This window comes from Populus nigra, chromosome 5 (genome assembly GCF_951802175.1).
Source record: "Populus nigra chromosome 5, ddPopNigr1.1, whole genome shotgun sequence".
Classification (NCBI taxonomy): domain Eukaryota; kingdom Viridiplantae; phylum Streptophyta; class Magnoliopsida; order Malpighiales; family Salicaceae; genus Populus; species Populus nigra.
This window is the reverse complement of record NC_084856.1, coordinates 13,424,048-13,443,328: the sequence shown is the minus strand read 5'-3', so window position 1 is coordinate 13,443,328 and position 19,281 is coordinate 13,424,048. Positions and strand designations below refer to the sequence as shown.

Sequence of the window (19,281 nt, the reverse complement as noted above, 5' to 3'; positions counted from 1 at the left end):
TAAGCTAATATATATTAGAATCAAAATTGCTTTTCTTTAACCTAAAGTCCAATTAAGAAATGAATAGTATATGGACTCGTATAAGATTATATAAAAAAGAGATTTAATCTCAATTAATACTCAAATTGACATGAGAATATCTATTTTCATTGCATATATATATATATATATATTGTTTAATGATATGTTATTTTTAATTTACTCAAATCTAGATTTAAGGTAACATAATAATCAAAGAAATGAATTAATGAGCTGAAAAAAACTCTAATAATTATTAATAATTTATTATTTTGCTGTAAAACAGCTAACTAAAATTTAACCACCAAAATCTCAGGAAGGGGAAGTCGAAAAGACAACAAATATACGTAACCAGAAAGATATTAAACAGAAATTAGAAATACAGTTATTTCTAACCTGCATTCACACCCTCCCTCCCTTTCTCTTTCCCCCTCTCTTTCTAGACAAAGAAAAATCAAAAAGGGGGGAGAGAGAGAGAGCAAAACCGCGTTGGTTTCTGTCTGTTCCTTCTTCTTCTCCACCTTGCAGCCAAACCAACCCTCCATGGACTGTCTGTTCCTTCTTCTTCTCCACCTTGCAGCCAAACCAACCCTCCATGGATTTCTCCTTTCGTTTTTCACGGTTTCGTTTTCTCTCTTACAAAACTAATTACATTTACAGAAAAAGATGGGAATCAGCAGCCCCTTTTCTTCTTCTTCTTCAACAAAACAACCAAAATATGACATTTCCTTATTAATTTACTACGGCCAATATGCGTTGGCTTCATAACATTTCCTTTTCTTCTTCTTCTTCAACTTCTTCTTCCCTTTCTCCTCATAAACGCTCATCTTCATCTTTCTCTTCTTCTTCAATGGCCAGGGAAGAGACTCTCCCTTCGATTAGGAGAGGTCATGGCAGTCGTATTAGTCGGAATAATCATCGTAGTTTAACGTTAGGTGGTGGTGGTGATGAAAGGCCTAAGCTTATAAGGCAAAGGAAGTTAAGACATTTAACCGATCAAGACCTTGCAGGTGAAAAAAAGCAGGTGGCACCACCGGATCATCATGTGGATTCTGGTGCCCTTCCGAGGTCAACTTCTGCTTCGGTTGCTGTGCCATTACCGCTTCCATTGCCCGTGCCTTCTGGAGATGGGGACTTGAGGTTGCCTTCGCCCAAGGAGAGGCATCGCGATGGTTTTAGGGAAAGAGAAAGAGAGAGGGGCGATAGGATTGGAGAGGGATTATCTTCTTCGAATTCTCCAATTTCTAGGTAATTTTGCTAATTGGGTTTCTTTTTTAGGGTATATTGTTTATCAATAAACATCTTTAAATAGGCAATGATGAGTTTTTTCGGTGTTTGACTGATGAATTAATTGTCATTTTCATCTCCAAAACAGGATACAGATTGTGGTTTTTTAATATATTATGCTATTCATAGATCGTATGATGCTCTGCTCCATCCTGGAAAAATTGGTAGACAGTGTGGCATGTTTTTCTTGATTCAAAATTTTTTTCGAGATAATATATTAATGATGACTTTGTCAGTTTTTGAATGCATAATTAAGGCAGACTTGCTGCATCAATTATGGGTTGTAGTTGTGCGTGACATGAACCTTTGTCGTGGCTTCATCCGAGATGCTTTGTTCATTTAGCAGATAAATTGTTCTCCAGGCTCTGAATTGAATTTTCTTGGTTAATATGTGGTCCTGTAACAGTACATTTGCTGGTCGAAACATGAAGAAAATGATTAAGCATCTACGCTCTCAGTCACCTAGGATGGTACGTCCGGATTTCAGTACTGCTCAGAGTTCTCGGGACAACTTCGGGATCAATATTCCTACGAGGAGCGCTCCTACTAGTCCTTTCGCAAGTCCTGTCCGCAGCCCACCAAGAACGAGTAACACTGCTGATATGCTTCCTTACTACCGCATGATTGCTAAAGCAAATCAAGTCTGGTCTGCACCAGAGATGGCAACATTAGACATACCTGGGCTTCCTCCTCCAGCATTCATGGATATCAGTGCTTTTAGTACTGATAATTCTCCTCTTCAAAGTCCACCAAATTTAAGTCCCCAACGGAGTGCCAGAAGCCCAACTGGACCTCCATCACCATTGATTGCCAAGTTATCAATCGAAAGCTCAGCTGCATGGCGTGAAAGTAATGCTAATTTTGAGGTCCACCCTTTACCTCTTCCTCCAGGAGCAGCTGTCCCTTCACCTTCAGTACCAGTTCCTCTAGCTCTTTCTAAACTAGAATCCATGTCTATGAAAAGTCAGTGGCAGAAGGGAAAGCTAATTGGACGCGGTACATTTGGAAGTGTTTATGTTGCCAGCAATAGGTACATGAATTCTATTATTATCTATTGTGCAGGCTTATTTTGATGCAGTAAATGCCAATTGCAGTCTTTTTGTTTCTAACAGGGAAACTGGGGCATTATGTGCAATGAAAGAAGTGGAAATGTATCCCGATGACCCAAAATCTGCGGAGTCTATAAAGCAATTAGAACAGGTGATTCACATTGTCTATGAGAAGTTGATTCTGCAGCTTCATTCTCAAACACTCAATTATGTGTCATAATCTTCATAGCTTTATGCTTGAAGACTCAGTACTAGATTTTTTTTATGTTTTAATTCTAATGCTTCTGTGCTAGTTCTTCATATGCATTAAGATGAAACATTGTAGGCTCTAATGTTTACTGATAAACAAGGTTAGGTTTTTATTCTGCTCCCATCTTCTTTTCTCACTTCTTTCATTTGTTCAGGAAATTAAAGTTCTTAGCCACCTGAAGCATCCAAACATTGTGCAGTATTATGGTAGTGAAATAGTGAGTAATTTCACTGGCTAATTTAGGTTCCTCCATTTCTTTTCCTTTCTTTTTCCTTCTGAACAAGTATGTCTTTAGGTTTCTATGCTCTATATATTTACCAGAGCATCTTTATGAATTTAGTTAACAAATATTTTCGTGTATGCAGGTGGATGATAAATTCTATATATATCTGGAGTATGTTCATCCAGGTTCAATAAATAAATATGTACGTGAACATTGTGGAGCCATAACAGAAAGTGTAGTTCGTAATTTTAGTCGCCATATTGTTTCTGGGCTAGCTTACTTGCACAGCATGAAGACAATACACAGGTATGGGAGCATGAGCTGTTTTATATTTTGAAATTAGGGTCAGAATACATTTTAAGCAGTCTTTTGGGAAAAGGTTTGTGGAATTATGTTTCATTTGCTTTGTAGCTGAGAATCTCATATCTCTGTATATCTAGGGATATAAAAGGGGCTAATTTGCTTGTTGATGCATCTGGAGTTGTGAAGCTTGCAGACTTTGGGATGGCAAAACTTGTGAGTACTTGTTTCTTTTCTTTTCTCCAAAATTCTATTGGCTACATGAGTACATGCATATAATTTGTATAATGTATATGCATTGCATCTGAACTACTGTGCCTTTGGATATCTTTCAGTGTTATCATGAGTTAGTTCCAGTAAGCAGTATGGAATCTGATACGACTGTTGAGTTGTTCCTCTCTGTTGTTCATGCCCTCTTTATTCCTTTCTTCTTTTTTGTCGATAAAATTTGGTATACTGTTTAGAAATAAAAAGGTTGTCACTTAGTCATGGTATTGGTATCACCATATGTGGGCAGGAGGGAAAATTTAGAGATGGTTCAAACTTTAAGTGTGAGATTTTACAGCTTACAGATATTTTCTCCTTGTTGATTATCAAATTCAAAAATGATGGTTGTGTGATCTTTTTTGCAAAATAAATTTCTTGTCCTACCATACTTTGTTCCAGCTGTTCTTAAAATCTTTTAACATTCAGTAGGATACAATTTGACATTCCTTTCAATTAGTTACTCCTGGTATCAGCTTGAGTGAAACATCATTTAGATCCTACCTTATTGCATTTGTGATTTGAAGTTGCATGTGAAATCACCATTGTAATTTCCATGAAAGATTCAATTTGCTCTTTTTTATACTGGGCTCATAAAAATGGTACTACTTACTTGCTCAGCTTACTGGACAAGCAGCTGATCTTTCTCTAAAGGGAAGCCCTTACTGGATGGCTCCTGAGGTATTTTCTTGCTTCATGCACATGAATATGGTGCGGTGTTTATTTTGTTTCTCATATTCTGACAGAATATCCTTCTCTGCAGCTCATGCAAGCTGTAATGCATAAGGATTCCAGCTCTGATCTTGCACTTGCTGTTGATATTTGGAGTTTGGGATGTACTATTATTGAAATGTTCACTGGGAAACCTCCTTGGAGCGAGTATGAGGGGGTGAGTACAAGATTTTTCTTAATGTTCTTTTCTAATGTCACAGTGACCTTCAATGTGGTCTACCAAACATAGATGTCAATAAGAAAAAAAATACAAAATGAGGGAATTATGTGGTTTTTTTAGGAAAAAAATTTATAAAATGATACAATCAACTATATCATTAAGAAATGAAATTTTATTACATACACAGGTGTGTTTCATTTGTTATCATATGTTCCCAAGAAAACACAGAAGGTTGGGTACTGAATGAGATTTCAAGTCGGCTGTATTTATATTGAGGTGATGGAAGTCCCGTTACTTGGTAAGGTTTGGTACTGACATAGTGGTGGAGGAAGTGTTAAGGTTACCTTCTCCGATCATTTCATCGAAATGACCGGAGCAAATGACCGGAGAAGGATGTAGAGATTATGTAACTTTTTACTGGATGTGATACAGAGTGCTGGGGTATGATTGAGTGATCCTAATGGACTCAATTCTTCCTATGTTAATTTAAAATTTTAAGTTGTCTTCTATTGTGCAGGCTGCAGCCATGTTTAAAGTTATGAGGGATAGCCCATCTATACCTGAAGTATTGTCACCAGCGGGCAAGGATTTTTTGCGTTGCTGCTTTCGAAGAAACCCAGCAGAGAGACCGTCAGCAACCATGTTACTTGAACATCGGTGGTTTAAAAACTCTCAGCAGCTCGATGTATCATCTACCATCCAGTCAATCAGTGGGATAAAATTGACTGTAAGCTACCAGTGTCATTCCCACTCTCTTTTTTTTTATCTTTTCCTTTTATTTTCACTTTCAAAATGGATTGTAGTAATTTGGATTATATATCATATTAATTGGCAGGATATATCCCAAAGTCTAAGAGCTTCTGAAGTCAAATTTGATCATCTGCCAGGATTACCAAGCTCAAGAAGTACTAAAGGAAAGACGACTGCTGACAGGTAACAGTTACATTCTGCATTATCCTTCCATGACTTTTCATTTCTAGAACATAGAATTAAGTAAATTCTCAAACGTGTAATATCCTGCTGTTGCATGACTTCTGGCTCCAGCTTTGCGCATTATTCTTTTTCTCCAGCAAAACTGTCCAATGACTTCGTCATGAAACTTCCAACTTAAAAGACAAAATGGCCTCCCATCATTCTCCTTGTTCAGTTCCTGTGGTTCTTCCTACTCTAGCTCCTCTGCAGTTGGATCGGAGCATACATCACATCAGGTCTTATTCACAAGATCCAGTTTATGCAAATGTGGTGCTAAAATTAACCATAACTTCAGATAACACAGTACTGGAAGAGCCTCTGCTTGTTCTCTGGATGGACTAAACTAACAACAAACTGTAAATTAGAAGTCTTGTTGTTCACCCCTGTGCACTCTGGTGGATTTCTGGTGGCCATAGTTTGCTTCAGTAGATTGTTCTTCCCTTTATCATTTTCATCAATGCTTCCTAACGTTTTACGTGCTTGCTCATCTGAAATATAGGCCAAGTCAAGGATTTTAGAAGCAGGTTTTGTACACTATTGCATTGAGTTTAGAGCTTCAGCAATCTCAGAAGTTCAATTGTATGTATATTTCCGAAGGTAGTATTCTTGCCTGAATGTAACGTCAGTAGATTGTAGGGAAAAAGTTATAACTATTCTTCTGCCATGTTGCTGTTAATTTCCCAGGAAATCTCATGCGACAGAACAATCCTAGTAGCTTCTAATAAGAATTATAAAGCCACCATAATTTATGTGGTGGTGAGGTTTCATGTCTAGGAATGTACAATGATAAATATAGTATAATATACAAGCATATCTTGTAAACTAACTATAGAAACAATCACCTGATAATTATCCTAAAATATTTCCTGCAATCAAGGAGGATCATGTAATATGCTGCCTTCCTTATCAGCTTCACTGCTTCAGCATCAGTGTGATTTTCTTGGGCAGTCCCGAACTGTAAAATCTTGTTGCAGATTTTGTATTTTAGCAGCTGGTCTCGAATCTTAGAAATTGTTGTTGGGCAGATTGAGGATTATGTGATATCAGCTTGAACAGATTGCTATTCTGTCAAGCTATATTATCAGCTTTAGTTTAAACAACAAGAAGAGCCTTCATTAGCTACATGTAGATCAATGCTGCAGTTGAGAATTGCTACGTCCAGATCAGACCTCCATGTCATTGTTTGCTAGTCACAAACTGCTCCCTTCCTTCCAATTGTAAAATTGATATATGTAAAAAATTAACTTGGTATCAATTAACTTTTAAATGTTTTTAAAAACTTCAATTAAGAACTTCCATCCATGTTTAGAGCTTTCCATCTATATTTCCATTCAATTTTCATTTTTTTTTTGTATATGAAAAATGGTATTATTTAATAGAATTTAATGGTTTCTATCAATTGATTCTAAAAGAAGCCATGGTTAAGAAATGAAAATAGTTCGAGGGTAAAATTGATATAAAAAATACTTTAGATACAAAATTGATAATACTCCAATAATTTGAGGGTATATTTAACATTTCCCAACAACTCATAAAAATCATGCATTGGTTGACAATCAAGATTGGAAATTTGGAAGCAATTATTTCCTTTCCTCGAGGGTCAAACCTTTTTTTTTTTTTTTCTGAGCTGTAAAACAAAATAAAAACAAGGAAATGAAGTGCTCAAAAGTTAAAAAGAGACTTTTAATGTCGGAAACAAAGATAAAGGCAAGAGCCAAGAGGGTGGCACATTTTTGGGTCCACCATGGCACACAAAAAGTTTAAAGCAAGCAATGACATTGCGTGGTTCAAACAATGACCATTGGAAAGATACGGTGCTCCGTTGATTGGCGAAGATCTGCTGTTTCTCACAAAACACCTCCACCGGTTCAGCACTAATCAACTTTTACGTCTTCTCTACTGTTTTGTCATAGAATAACACTGGTTAGTGACACTGATACGTCATCATTGGTTTACCTTTTATTTTAATAACAAATTATTATAAAAATATAAAATCTAAAAGTGTTAATCTAGCTATAACATGGAATCCAATGTCAAACCCAATAATAATGCTTATAATATTAATAATAATATTTAACTTGTTTGTCAAAATTTTTATTTTTTTAATCTTTCAAAAAATAATTATGGTTTTTTTCCGATAATAATAATAGTTTTTTTAAAATTTATTAATGATAATAATAATAATTTTTAATTTTACACTTTAAATCAAATCTATGGTTGTTTTTCAATATTGATAATAATTTTTTTCAAATTTATTAATAATATTAATTATAATAAAAATAATAATATTTATAACACAAATAATACTATTTTTTATATTAATACTTTCAATTATAATAATAATAATAATATTTATTACACAAATAATACTATTTTTAATATTAATACTCTTAATAATAATAATAATAATAATAATAATAATAATAATAATATGTTTTATATTAATTTTCAAACCTAAGATTCAAGAACCTTGAATCCTGACGCAGGACCTATTAACATTGGGTTCTGACGCAAGACCCATTAGCCCTGGATCCTGATGCCAGGCCCAAGAGAAATGGCACCTGACGCAGGACCCATTAGCCCTGGATCCTGATGCCAGGCCCGAGAGAAATGGCACCTGACGCAGGACCCATTAGTCTTGGATCCTGATGCAAGACCAATAATCTTGGGTCGGGTAGGGCTGCAAGACCTAAAGGATTTGAGTCTGCGCTCTAGTTACACCTAAGCTCTTTGGATGAAGCACCCCTTTCTTGCCCCAAGTTTCTTGGGTCTGGAAGGGGATATCTGATCCAAGTTAATAATAATAATAATAATTGATTTTACCTTTCAAATCAATTCTATATTTTTTTTTATAGTATTAATATTTTTTTAAAATTTAATAATATTAATGAATATAACAATATTAAACTTGCCTAACTTAAGTTTTTATAATATTTATAACACAAATAACACTATTTTTTATATTAATACTTTTAATTCTAATAAAAATAATAATATTTATAACATAAAAAACCTAAGGCTCAAGAACTTTGGGTCATGATGATGGATCGAAGAAAAATATAATAATAATATTTATAACATAAAAAACCTAAGACTCAAGAACTTTGGATCATGATCATGGATCCAAGAAAAATATAATAATAATATTTTTAATATAAATAATAATATTTTTAATATCATTAACATTAATTATAATAAAAATAAGAATATTTATAATACAAATAAGAATATTTTTAATTTATTTATTATTATATTAATAATATTAATTATAATAAAAATATTAATATTTATAACACAAATAAGAATATTTTTTATATTAATATTTTTACTTATAATAAAAGTCTCGGGTCCTGATGTAAGACCCATAAGCCTTGGGTACGAACTTAGTGCTTTTGAGTCCCCAAACTTATTGGGTCCTGTTGTGCAGCCAGACCTAAAGTTATTTTTTATATTATACAAAAATTAGGTGATGATAATTTTTTTTTCATTTCAGTATGAGTTGAATTTTCTTATTAAAACATGCTTGGAATTTCTTTAATATGGACTGTGCCCGGTGCTTCGAATGCTTTGAAGTTCTAAATTTATTTCCTCTTTACATAATGAAAAAAAAAATCAATAAGAGAAAAGAAAAAAATTTCAAGAGGGAAAAAAATAAAATTGAAAATATCTTAAAATATTTTTTTAAAACTATATTGAGATAATATTTTTTATTTTTTAAAATTTATTTTTTATATAATCACATAAAAAAATACAAAAACATCTAATACAAAAATATTTTTTTCTATAGCAATAATATTTATAATATTAATAATAATATTTAACTTGTCTGTCCAGGTTATATTTTTCAATCTTTTAAAAACATTTATGTTTTTTTTTATGGTAGTAATAATTTTTTTGAATCTGGTAATAACAATAACAATAATAACAATAGTAATAATAATTCTTAATTCTACCATTCAAATCAAATTTATTATTGTTTTTTTAATATTAATAATATTTTTCTACAAATTTATTAATTTTTATATGAATAATATTAATTATAATAAAAATTATAATATTTATGATAAAAATAATAGTATTTTTAATATGAAAAATATTAATTACAATAAAAATAAAAAATAATAATATTTTGAATACTAATACTTTTAATTATAATAAAAATAATAATATTTAGAATACAAATAATAATATCTATCATATTAATAATAGTATTGAATTTGTTTGGCAAAACTTTTGATAGTAATAATTTTTTTTAAAATAATTTATTAACAACAACAACAACAATAATAATTAATATTATATATATTTTTTCATTTTTGTTCTTTGCAGGGTCTGCAGACCCCGCCGCCCGGGTCTGCAGACGTAAGGCACTGGTCAGAAGAGACCCTAGTGTGCAATCCTCATTCTATGAATTTCTTATTTCATTCCCTTTTTGTTTATAGAAGTTTTTATTCTTATCAATTTAGTTCTTCAATTGCAATTTCTTATATGTTTGATTTTTCACTTCAGTCCTCATATTTTTAAATTTTTAATTTTATCCTTGACACTTTTGTTGAAGTTTTTTTTCTTTTATTTTCATCCTCCAATCAAATATTCTGTTGTTTTATTTTTCAGTTTGACCCTCATTTTTTTTCCTTTTATTAAAGCTATTTTTCAATTCAATTAAACCCTCCAATTAAAATTTTTATCCCTCTATTTAATGTTTTTTCTCATAGTAATTTTTTCATCCTTTTATGTAATTTTTTTTTCTAGTTCCATCATTCGACATTTAATTTGTTGAAAATTCAGCTTCGTATGATTTTATTATTCTGTATTAGTTTTTCAAATATTAATTTTGTGATTATCTTTAAGTTTTTTTCATAGTTTATCCTAGTTTCATGACTTAGGTCATAATTTTTGCATGTCTTTGTTTAATATAATTATTTTTAGTTGTTCTGTTTCTATTTTATTTTTCAATGTATTATTCTAATTGATCTATAATATTGTTTTTATACAAATAAATTTTATTTTTTAATATAAAAAAAGTATATTTTTAAATTATATTACTGATATGTTCAACATTGAATAATATTATGGCGTTGGTTTATTCAGTCAGTTTTTTTTGTATTTATCTTTTAAATTATGAGTTTTTTTATTTTTTGAAATAAATAAATTTACTAAATATAATAGGATGCATATTTTATTTTATGTAATAAAACTTTTCAATTTACATTTTAATTTTTTTATGTAAAACAATATATTAAAATAACTAGGATATCCTGTATTTTTTCTTATCTTATAATTATAATTAGCCTCTGTCTCGGTCCACTTCAAAATCCCCATTCATGGGCCTATCTAGCATTCCAAGCACAGTCCATATTAAACTTCAAAATCCTGTTATTTTTTATTACAAGTTTACAACTGCAATCTTGCTTAAACCCTAATACAATCCCTCCTTTTTCACTCTGTCCTGTGAGTCCAGCACCGAGTCAACTCACTAAACCCGAGAACAGCCATGGCGGACAGGGTCCAATACAAGCTCGAACAGATGGTCGACGAGCTAGACGACCTAGAACGTAAAGGCATGTTCACACGGCGAGAAATAGCAGGGATAGTGAAACAAAGAAAAGAATTTGAGTACAGATTGAAGAGGCCAAGTCCTTTAAAGCAAGATTTCTTAGCTTACATTGAATACGTGACTCAACTTGACTCACTTCGTAGATTACGAAAGAAATCAATGGCGCGTGAGCTGGAAAAGCAATGGGATAAGAAGAAGAGGAGAATCAAAAAGTATGTTTCTGATTTTGCTGGGGTTTCAAGGATTGTTGAGATTTATAGAATTGCTGTTATGAGGTTTAAGGGAGATTTAGAGCTTTGGTTTAGGTATTTGGAGTTTTGTAGGGATAAAAAGAATGGGAAAAAGGTGAGAGCTTTTATTTTGGGTTTTTAATGATGAATCTTCGTCAATGTTTATCGGTTTGCTTAGTGATATTCTATCTGCGTTAATTGGTGGGTTTTTGTTTTTGTGGATTTGGGTGCTTAGATGTTTATGGTTTCGGCATGATGCTGCTGTTTTTTCTCTGTTCATTTCATTTATGTCGGTAATTATCGTCATTGTGTAGAAGGATGTTTTCATACTTTAGTGAAATCATATATTTTCTTTTTCATTTGTAGGTTTTGGCTAAATTAATTAGGTTTCATCCAAAAGTTCCTGGACTTTGGATTTATGCTGCGGCTTGGGAATTTGATCATAGCTTGAATGTTTCAGCTGCTCGTGCACTCACGCAGAATGGTTTGAGGGCGTGCCCACATTCAGAGGATCCTTGCGTAGAGTATCTTTGGATGGAATTGATGTACCTTAACAAGTTAAAAGCTCGAAAGGTTGCGCTTGGAGAGGAGAAGGAAAATGTGGTTCATGATTATGATATGTTGCTCGATGAAGAAGAGGAATTGATGATGGATCAGATGCTGGTACTGAGGAGTCGGAGAAGAAAGTCGATTTGTTTCGTGAGAAAGGCTCGAGTATTCTTCAGATAATCTATACTAGAGCTGTTCAAGCTATCCCTTCTAGTTTTGGCTTGAGGAAGAGGTTATTGGAGATGCTAGAAGCAACAGGCTTGATCCATTCGGAAGAAATGCGCAAGGAGATGCTGCTAAGTGACATGAAAAGAGACTTTTTGAGAGAACCAGAATATTGGAACTGGCTTGCAAGACTCGAAATGACTCATTCTAAAAATGTCGGAGATGACTGAAACTCTCAAAAAGCATTTCAGGTATGATTTTTATGAGCAAGTGAAATTCTGATATTTGACAAGTATTCATCTCTTTGGTTTTAACATAGAAACATAGGATAATGTGCTGAGTAATCTCTCATGAGTCATGATCATGGTTGATTTGCTGTGTGCAGGTATATGAGGAGGCTTTGCAACTTGTGCCTTCTCCGATGATGTTTAATTTTTACACACTATTTTTTGTGGATGTTGCTGTTGTTTAATTTTTTATCCCATAAAAATTTTAGGAAAAATATTCTAAAATATAAAAGGATATACATGAAGAAAGCTTAGAAGATTATTCGGGTTAGTGGTAAAGGATTAAAATGACAAGTAGAAAAAAACAGAAAACCAAAACGTATAAAATTGATAAAATTGACATTTTAATTCTGATTGACAAAGGATTCTATTGGTGAAAATATAAATTTAGATGGTTAAGGACTTAATGAGAATTTTGGAAGGTTTAATTATTTTTATTGAGGATTTAATTACAAGAAAAATCAATTTTTGGAGTCAATTTAAGTGTTAATTAGAAGAAATTAAAGTTTGGAAACTTAATCGTAAGAATATTGAAGTTTGATGGGCAATTAGGGGCTTGATTCAAGAAATCCAAAACTAAGGACTAAACTGAAAAAAGATATGTGATTTATAAAAGTTGAAATTGACCAACTCAGAGGTCAAATTGAAAGGAATTAAAATTTTGATCATCAATTAAGGTTGAAATTGAATAAATTGAAAGCCAAGGACTCATTTGTAAAAGGCGCTTGAATAAATGGATTCAAAAAAGAATTTCTAGGGGTGTAATTGAAAGGATTAAAAGGATTTCAAGTCAATTAAGGGTGTATGTGTCACAATTAGAATAAAAAAGACTGAATTGATTTTCAGCAAAAATAGATTAAAAGCTCTAATTTTTAGGGTTTTAGTAGACAACGTGTCATTTTGTTTTAATGAAAGGACACAAATGACACGTCGTCTACTAGATTTCTTCCAGCAGAAAATGCATAATGATCAGGCTGACGAGTTTTAGACTTCTAAGTGACATGAGAATTTTTACAAATAGAAAAAGAATATCGCCTCTACTACACCATTTCCATGAAATTGAACATTAATATCCAATTCTTCTATAGAAGCCTCTAACATCTTTTCCCTAATCAACCATCACTACAATTTTACATTTGAATGAATTCTTCTATAGAAGCCTCCAACATCTTATCTCTAATCAACCATCACTACAATTTTACATTTGAATGAATGAATGTGAAGTTATAAACTTTCAAATTGAACAAGGTTGAATCCAAACAAAAGGCGTGCACTTTCTTTACCAACTTCAAGTGGTTTCTAATGACGTTTCCATCGGAGTTGCTCCAGCGAAGCCTTGAAAGTGGTCAATCCAGTCAGTTTTGACCGTGACACTCATTTCATAAAAATCACTCATTTTTGTGTGTATTCACACTTAAAATCTTCTTAAAGGATTCTTATCAATGACATTAAAACCTCTATCTAAAGATCAGAAGGCTAGAAATAACTTCTTGACCTCTAAATCTAGCAAAACCACCAATGACTCTAAAATCAAATCACCATTGCAAAATCAGTTTAGTACAAGAGTTTCCAGCTGTTAACTTTTATCTAGAACCTTCTAGTTTTGATCAAAGAGCTAAATTTTGATCAATTTTTGATTGAATCCACACAAAAAAAAATCTAAAAAACCTTATAAATATCTTTTGAAAAAAAAAAGAGATAAGAAAAAGAAAGGAGGAGAGAAATAATGAAAACAACTCTAATTGTGAAGGTTCACGAGTCTGGCACAAGAATCTCATTAGCTTTGAAAATGATGGACGCAAAATTCTTTTCACAAGTGAGCAAAAAAGTAGCCGCTATTATTAAAGGTATACAATCTCATATAACCTAGTAGATGATGTATATGAGTCAAACCTCTAGCCTTTTAATATATGTTTAATGATGTTTTTAAATATTTTTTTGGAGTAATTTTGTTTTTAATATTTATGTGGATTAATGAAAGAAAATGTTGTTTTACTTAGTTAATCATGTTTTTTGAAGTTATTATTAATGTTTTTTGGATATTTATAAAATGTTTAGATGTCATTTTTTGATGAAATAAAATGTTTTGGAATTTATCAAAAGGTGTAAAGGTTTGATGTTTTTTTTTAGGCTAATACATGTAATTGCCTTTTTTGTTTTGGATTAAATTAAATCTTTTTGGCTAATAAAATGTTTATAAAAAAATACATAAACAAAGAAATGGGTTTTAATTCGAGAAGTTTTTGACAAAAATTTATGAGAAAAAAACTGTTTGTCCGATGTAAATATGTTTCACAGTTGCTTTAAGAAAACAAAATTCTTTTCATGTCAAAGATGCATCGTTCCCTTTGATGTATCGTGATGAAACATCCTGTATATATGATTTATGAGCATATATCAAATATTTGTTTTATAATAAAAAACAAATCAGATAAATATTGTTCATCGATTGACTTAGAAATCCACAACTTAGCGTGGATAATTAAACTACTTCTAAGCTATACATGCCATTGTATATAAATTAAAGATATTGCTGTGAATACAAATATTACACGAATGGTTCCCCTTGAAAATCATAAAGAACTTGCTGCCACCGGAAGCAGCTTGATAATTAGGAACTGGAACCAGCTTCATCTAGACCCAACCAAGGAGAACAGATCTACACTCTTGCCTGGCCACCTTTGGATTCTCTTACCTGAACATGATTGATAATGCAACTATGTCAACAACAGTGGCAACAGGAAACAGGTAGAAGAACATGATTTCTATGATTTCTATCTGCTACCTCAAACTTGTGCCTTCATTCACTCAAGCTTCGACTTTCTAAAGAAGGGATTAGGCAATATATGATCATTAATCGGCATGAATATGTGCCTAATCCTCTACAAATGCACCCATGGACTGAATACTACAATTGAAAAGGACATCCAAATTCAGCCCCCGATCGAGGCCTAAAGGCTTGCTGGGAGTGAACACCATCAAAGACAGCAGACAGTATGTTCAGCGAAAAAAAAGAAAAAAGGGTTGTGTCCTATGAATGAAATCTTGTCGCAAATTACTTTTTTCTGATCCTTGTTGATAAAAGCATCAAAGAGCCAGGGGAAATTTGAAGGCTATCAATTTCAAAACGATCAGGTGGCAACCGACGATATAATATCATGTGTTTCCTAGGATTTCAATCGTGTCATTACTAGCTACCACAGATGATGGATGGACAAATTAACTAGATACTGGTCGTCACAGTTCATTATTTTGTTACTTCGATACAAATTAAAATGAAAAACTCGTTCATTTTTAAGTTATATGAATCATTATTATTTTCTTTTTTGGAGAATGAAAGGAGTTCTAATTGAAGCGTTTTGACGTTTGTGAAATCATGGCAACATTGGTCCATAACAGGCGCTCTCGTGACTAGGATTCTAGAATATTGGTGGCGAATTCTACTGCATGCACAATGTATAGCAGGAATTCCAACAAAACATGGGCTATTGGCCATAACATAATTATGTAACGAGCTCAGCATTCAAGAACGAAATCAAACTCATGCCATAAGTCGATTACTTTGATTCCGAGATCAAGAAAGCATAATGTATATATGAAATCTAGAATTTTTAGATATGAAGAAAATGAGTTAGAGAGGAGAAGTGTCTCCCCCGGAAGTTTCTATGCAAAAAGCTTTATATTTTAGTAGAACAAAGCTTGAGAAATTAATGAGAACTCAATTTGTTTGGCCTATTTGTGATGAATCAAGTTAGCAGCCTACCACCATCTCCCACTCGCTTGTATGTTAATCATTCATCAGCTCTCTTAATTTCCTTCTTCGAGGTGATTCATGCTTTCTTTATCTTAACCATAGCCACTTGCATAGCATGAACCTACCATACAATACAAGTTGGTCTGCGACGGATCCATTTCACCAGCCCCCATTATGCAGCATGCATGAAACCCACTATTACATTAATTTAACGCACTTTCGGCAAATGAAAATACCATTGCTGACAGGAAACCATTCTAGTTTTAGACTTATCTTACTAATATATAGAAGTATCTAATCCTAAAAGAGCTACAACTGCTCTATGAATTCAGCTATTTCTTCACACGTGAAGATTCAAGTCAAACTTGAGAGTATAAACAAACATTATTCTTTTATCTAGATGGAATGCATCATTCTACCACTTGGAGAAAATATTAGTTGTTTCCTTGGACTTATCTCACTTGTGAAACTATATATCTACGCCTAAAAGAACAACATCATCTTTTCAAGTGCTGTTTTTTCTTCACTTTCAGATATCCAAGTCAAACATGAGAGTGTAAAGCACTATTATATTTCTTCCATTTTTTCGTAGATGGGATACCTCATTTACCACTTTGCAGATTAATCTTTCATCAAGTGGGTCTTTGCGTGTTCTTGCTCCCATTATCAAGAAGAATTTGGGATGGTACCAAACTCATTGAGAGGGACATCTGCAGCCTATGTTGTTTTTGTGTATAAATTGCTCCTATGTACCACTGCTTTGTCACACAATACTGGTTTAGCTTTTAGACAACCTGTTCACGGTCAAGATATGGAGCACTCCTCCTTTAAACTTCCCTTTGTTCACTTGCTTTGCCTTCTGCTGTTGTGTCCTCTGGTGTCATGCCAGCTTAATTATAAATACTATGATTACACATGTCCTAACCTCACAAAAATTGTTCGATCTGGTGTTTGGTCTGCTATGACAAATGATTCTAGGATGGCAGCTTCTCTGTTGAGGCTTCACTTTCATGATTGTTTCGTTAATGTAATCACTAAAAAAATAAAGTCTTCTGTTTCCAATATTATAGGATAATACTAGAGCAAAGTCCTCTGCCTCCATTCATATGGAGATTATTGAATCTGTAAACCTTTGCTACTAAGGCTGACTTCAATTTTTTGTCTTTTGATTTCTTGTTTCTTCATTTCTATCAACAGGGATGTGATGGGTCTTTGTTACTTGATGGAGGAGAGAAAAATGCATTTCCTAATCGAAACTCGGCTAGAGGTTTTGAAGTCATTGATGACATTAAAGCTAATTTGGAGAGAGCATGCCCAGCCACAGTTTCTTGTACTGATATACTGACTCTCGCGGCAAGAGAGGCAGTTTATCTTGTAAGAAATTTAGACTCTTACTTTGTATTATGCATAAAGATCATCCTGCTTGCATTCTAATAGTTGTTGATTCTTTATTTTTATTTAGTCTGGAGGCCCATATTGGTTTCTACCCTTAGGCCGCCGAGATGGCCTGACAGCAAGTGAGAGTGATGCTAATGAGCAGCTCCCAGGATTTTCTGAACCTTTAGAGAACATCACTGCAAAATTTACCTCAAAGGGTCTTGAACTGAAGGATGTGGTTGTGCTCTCAGGTTTGCCTCCTCCATCATATTTTCTATAAAATCACTTGTCTTCCACTGAAAAAAAGTGAGAGGGAAGATTTCGACTTGATCATAAATTATGATGATTACTTGAATATCTAAATTTGAACAAACATCAATCTCTAAATCTAAATAATAAATACAGGTGCACATACTATTGGATTTGCTCAGTGCTTCACATTTAAGTCTAGACTTTTTGACTTTGGAGGCTCTGGTGAACCAGATCCACTGCTTGATACATCACTTCTAACAAGTTTGCAAAGTACGTGCCCAAATCAAGATGATTCTGACACAAAATTGGCTCCATTGGATTCTGCTAGTTCCAGCAAGTTTGATAACTTGTATTACAAGCTTCTTTTGAACAATTCTGGGCTTCTCCAATCAGACCAAGCTCTCATGGGGGATAATACAACCTCTTCATTGGTCCTTAACTATAGCAAGTTCCCTTATTTGTTTTCCAAGGATTTTGGAGCATCAATGGTCAAGATGGCCAACATTGGTGTCCTTACAGGACAAAATGGGGAGATCAGGAAAAACTGTAGGTTGGTGAACTAGAAGCCCGGTGTTTCCACAATGTACATCAGGTTTATACAATCCTGTACCTGTAAGAATTTAAAATCTAGTTCTGTAACCAAACTGCAAGCAACATAAATTTGATGCTTGACTATGAGGTGCCTTGAAAAAGTCCTATAATGAGCACCAAAATAATTTGCAAATGTCGTCACTACCGCAGTGGTAATGATAATCGTTAGCTCTGTGCTGTTTTTAAGCTTTGATTCTGACATTATTCATCTCTAGTTCTAAATTCTAACTTCTAACCAGTAGTTGCTCACCAGCATGAAATGAACATAATCATAAAGACTTATGGTTAGTTTTCAGCACATTTACAATTAGTATTTCCCTCCAACAAAAAATTAAAAATGGAAACATATGTAGCCCATGCAATTTTTTCTTCTAACCAAAAAGAGAAGAAAGCATTGAAGACGGGAAAAGAAGAAGAAGAAGCTATTACCACTTTGCAGAGCATTCACAAGGCTTTCTTTTGCAATAAAAAGAATGTCAGCACCATTGTATACTCTATTTATATAGCTTGATGGCATATCATGCTGGTAATTTTTTTTTAGATAACAATTGTTTAGTTTAAAATTAATTTGTTAAATTATATATATAATTGTTACCAAATAAAAGTATGATAATTAAAAATTAAATAGCATGCAAGTTTATAAATTAGAGTAAAGTACTTAAATTTAAAACTAAATTAAAACAACTTTCTAGTCTGCATACTAAGACATATAAAATAAATTATTATACTTCAAACAAAAGATATTAAATTAAAACTAGTGTAAATATAAGGCACTTATTTGTTGAAGATATTTGGATGAAGAAATAAAGATATTGTTATAAAAAATTAGACTCTTTGTTCTTAAAACTAAAATGTTCATCATTTGATCAGTGCAAACAATTTACTTGTAAATAGTCCTTCAGGATTTCAATAATTTAACTTTTAAATGATACATTTTCTTTGAAACTCCATGAACCAAAAGAATAATATAACTCAAAATCTTTCTGTAGAGTTTTAGAACCTAAGCTCAAGAACAAAACAAAAAACAAAAAAAAATAGAACATCTCTCCTTCAACCTCTTTTTACACTAACTTTTAGAATCAAAATATAAGCATAATTAATTATGGTAATTACTAGAATTAATCAACTTTAATTATTCATCATAAAAAAATAATCCATTAAAAATAAAATTGTTCAAATAAAGAAAGATAAATTTTACAACAAACTTAAATTTTGAACCTGAACTTGAGCGAATATGTGTAACTTAAATTCAAAGTTTACTTAA

General features: G+C 32.6%; 3 protein-coding genes across 5 annotated transcripts; all 3 read left to right on the top strand.

The window, feature by feature from the left end:
- The first annotated feature begins 408 nt into the window (after positions 1–408).
- On the top strand, positions 409–6,028 carry LOC133695157 (mitogen-activated protein kinase kinase kinase 5-like). Of its 3 annotated transcripts, XM_062117003.1 has the most exons (11): positions 409–1,266; positions 1,712–2,335; positions 2,418–2,505; positions 2,759–2,821; positions 2,970–3,133; positions 3,268–3,343; positions 4,013–4,072; positions 4,155–4,280; positions 4,801–5,010; positions 5,119–5,216; positions 5,328–6,028. In XM_062117003.1, exons 1-11 carry the CDS (start codon positions 770–772, stop codon positions 5,392–5,394), a joined length of 2,073 nt encoding a protein of 690 aa, XP_061972987.1. In that variant the 5' UTR covers positions 409–769; the 3' UTR covers positions 5,395–6,028. The 3 variants fall into 3 exon arrangements, with proteins under 3 accessions (XP_061972987.1, XP_061972988.1, XP_061972989.1); XM_062117004.1 differs by lacking the exon at positions 2,759–2,821; XM_062117005.1 differs by lacking the exons at positions 4,801–5,010; positions 5,119–5,216; positions 5,328–6,028 and adding an exon at positions 4,471–4,758.
- Positions 6,029–10,659: 4,631 nt separating this feature from the next.
- Positions 10,660–12,642, top strand: LOC133693113 (uncharacterized). Its single transcript, XM_062114235.1, is given in 4 exon segments — positions 10,660–11,157; positions 11,409–11,673; positions 11,676–12,007; positions 12,142–12,642. Coding segments are annotated over 4 exon segments (1,092 nt in total). The 5' UTR covers positions 10,660–10,749; the 3' UTR covers positions 12,229–12,642.
- A 3,682-nt stretch (positions 12,643–16,324) lies between these two features.
- On the top strand, positions 16,325–18,208 carry LOC133695397 (peroxidase 10-like). Its single transcript, XM_062117375.1, has 4 exons — positions 16,325–16,824; positions 16,995–17,171; positions 17,260–17,425; positions 17,580–18,208. Exons 1-4 carry the CDS (start codon positions 16,480–16,482, stop codon positions 17,987–17,989), a joined length of 1,098 nt encoding a protein of 365 aa, XP_061973359.1. The 5' UTR covers positions 16,325–16,479; the 3' UTR covers positions 17,990–18,208.
- The last annotated feature ends 1,073 nt before the right edge of the window (positions 18,209–19,281 follow it).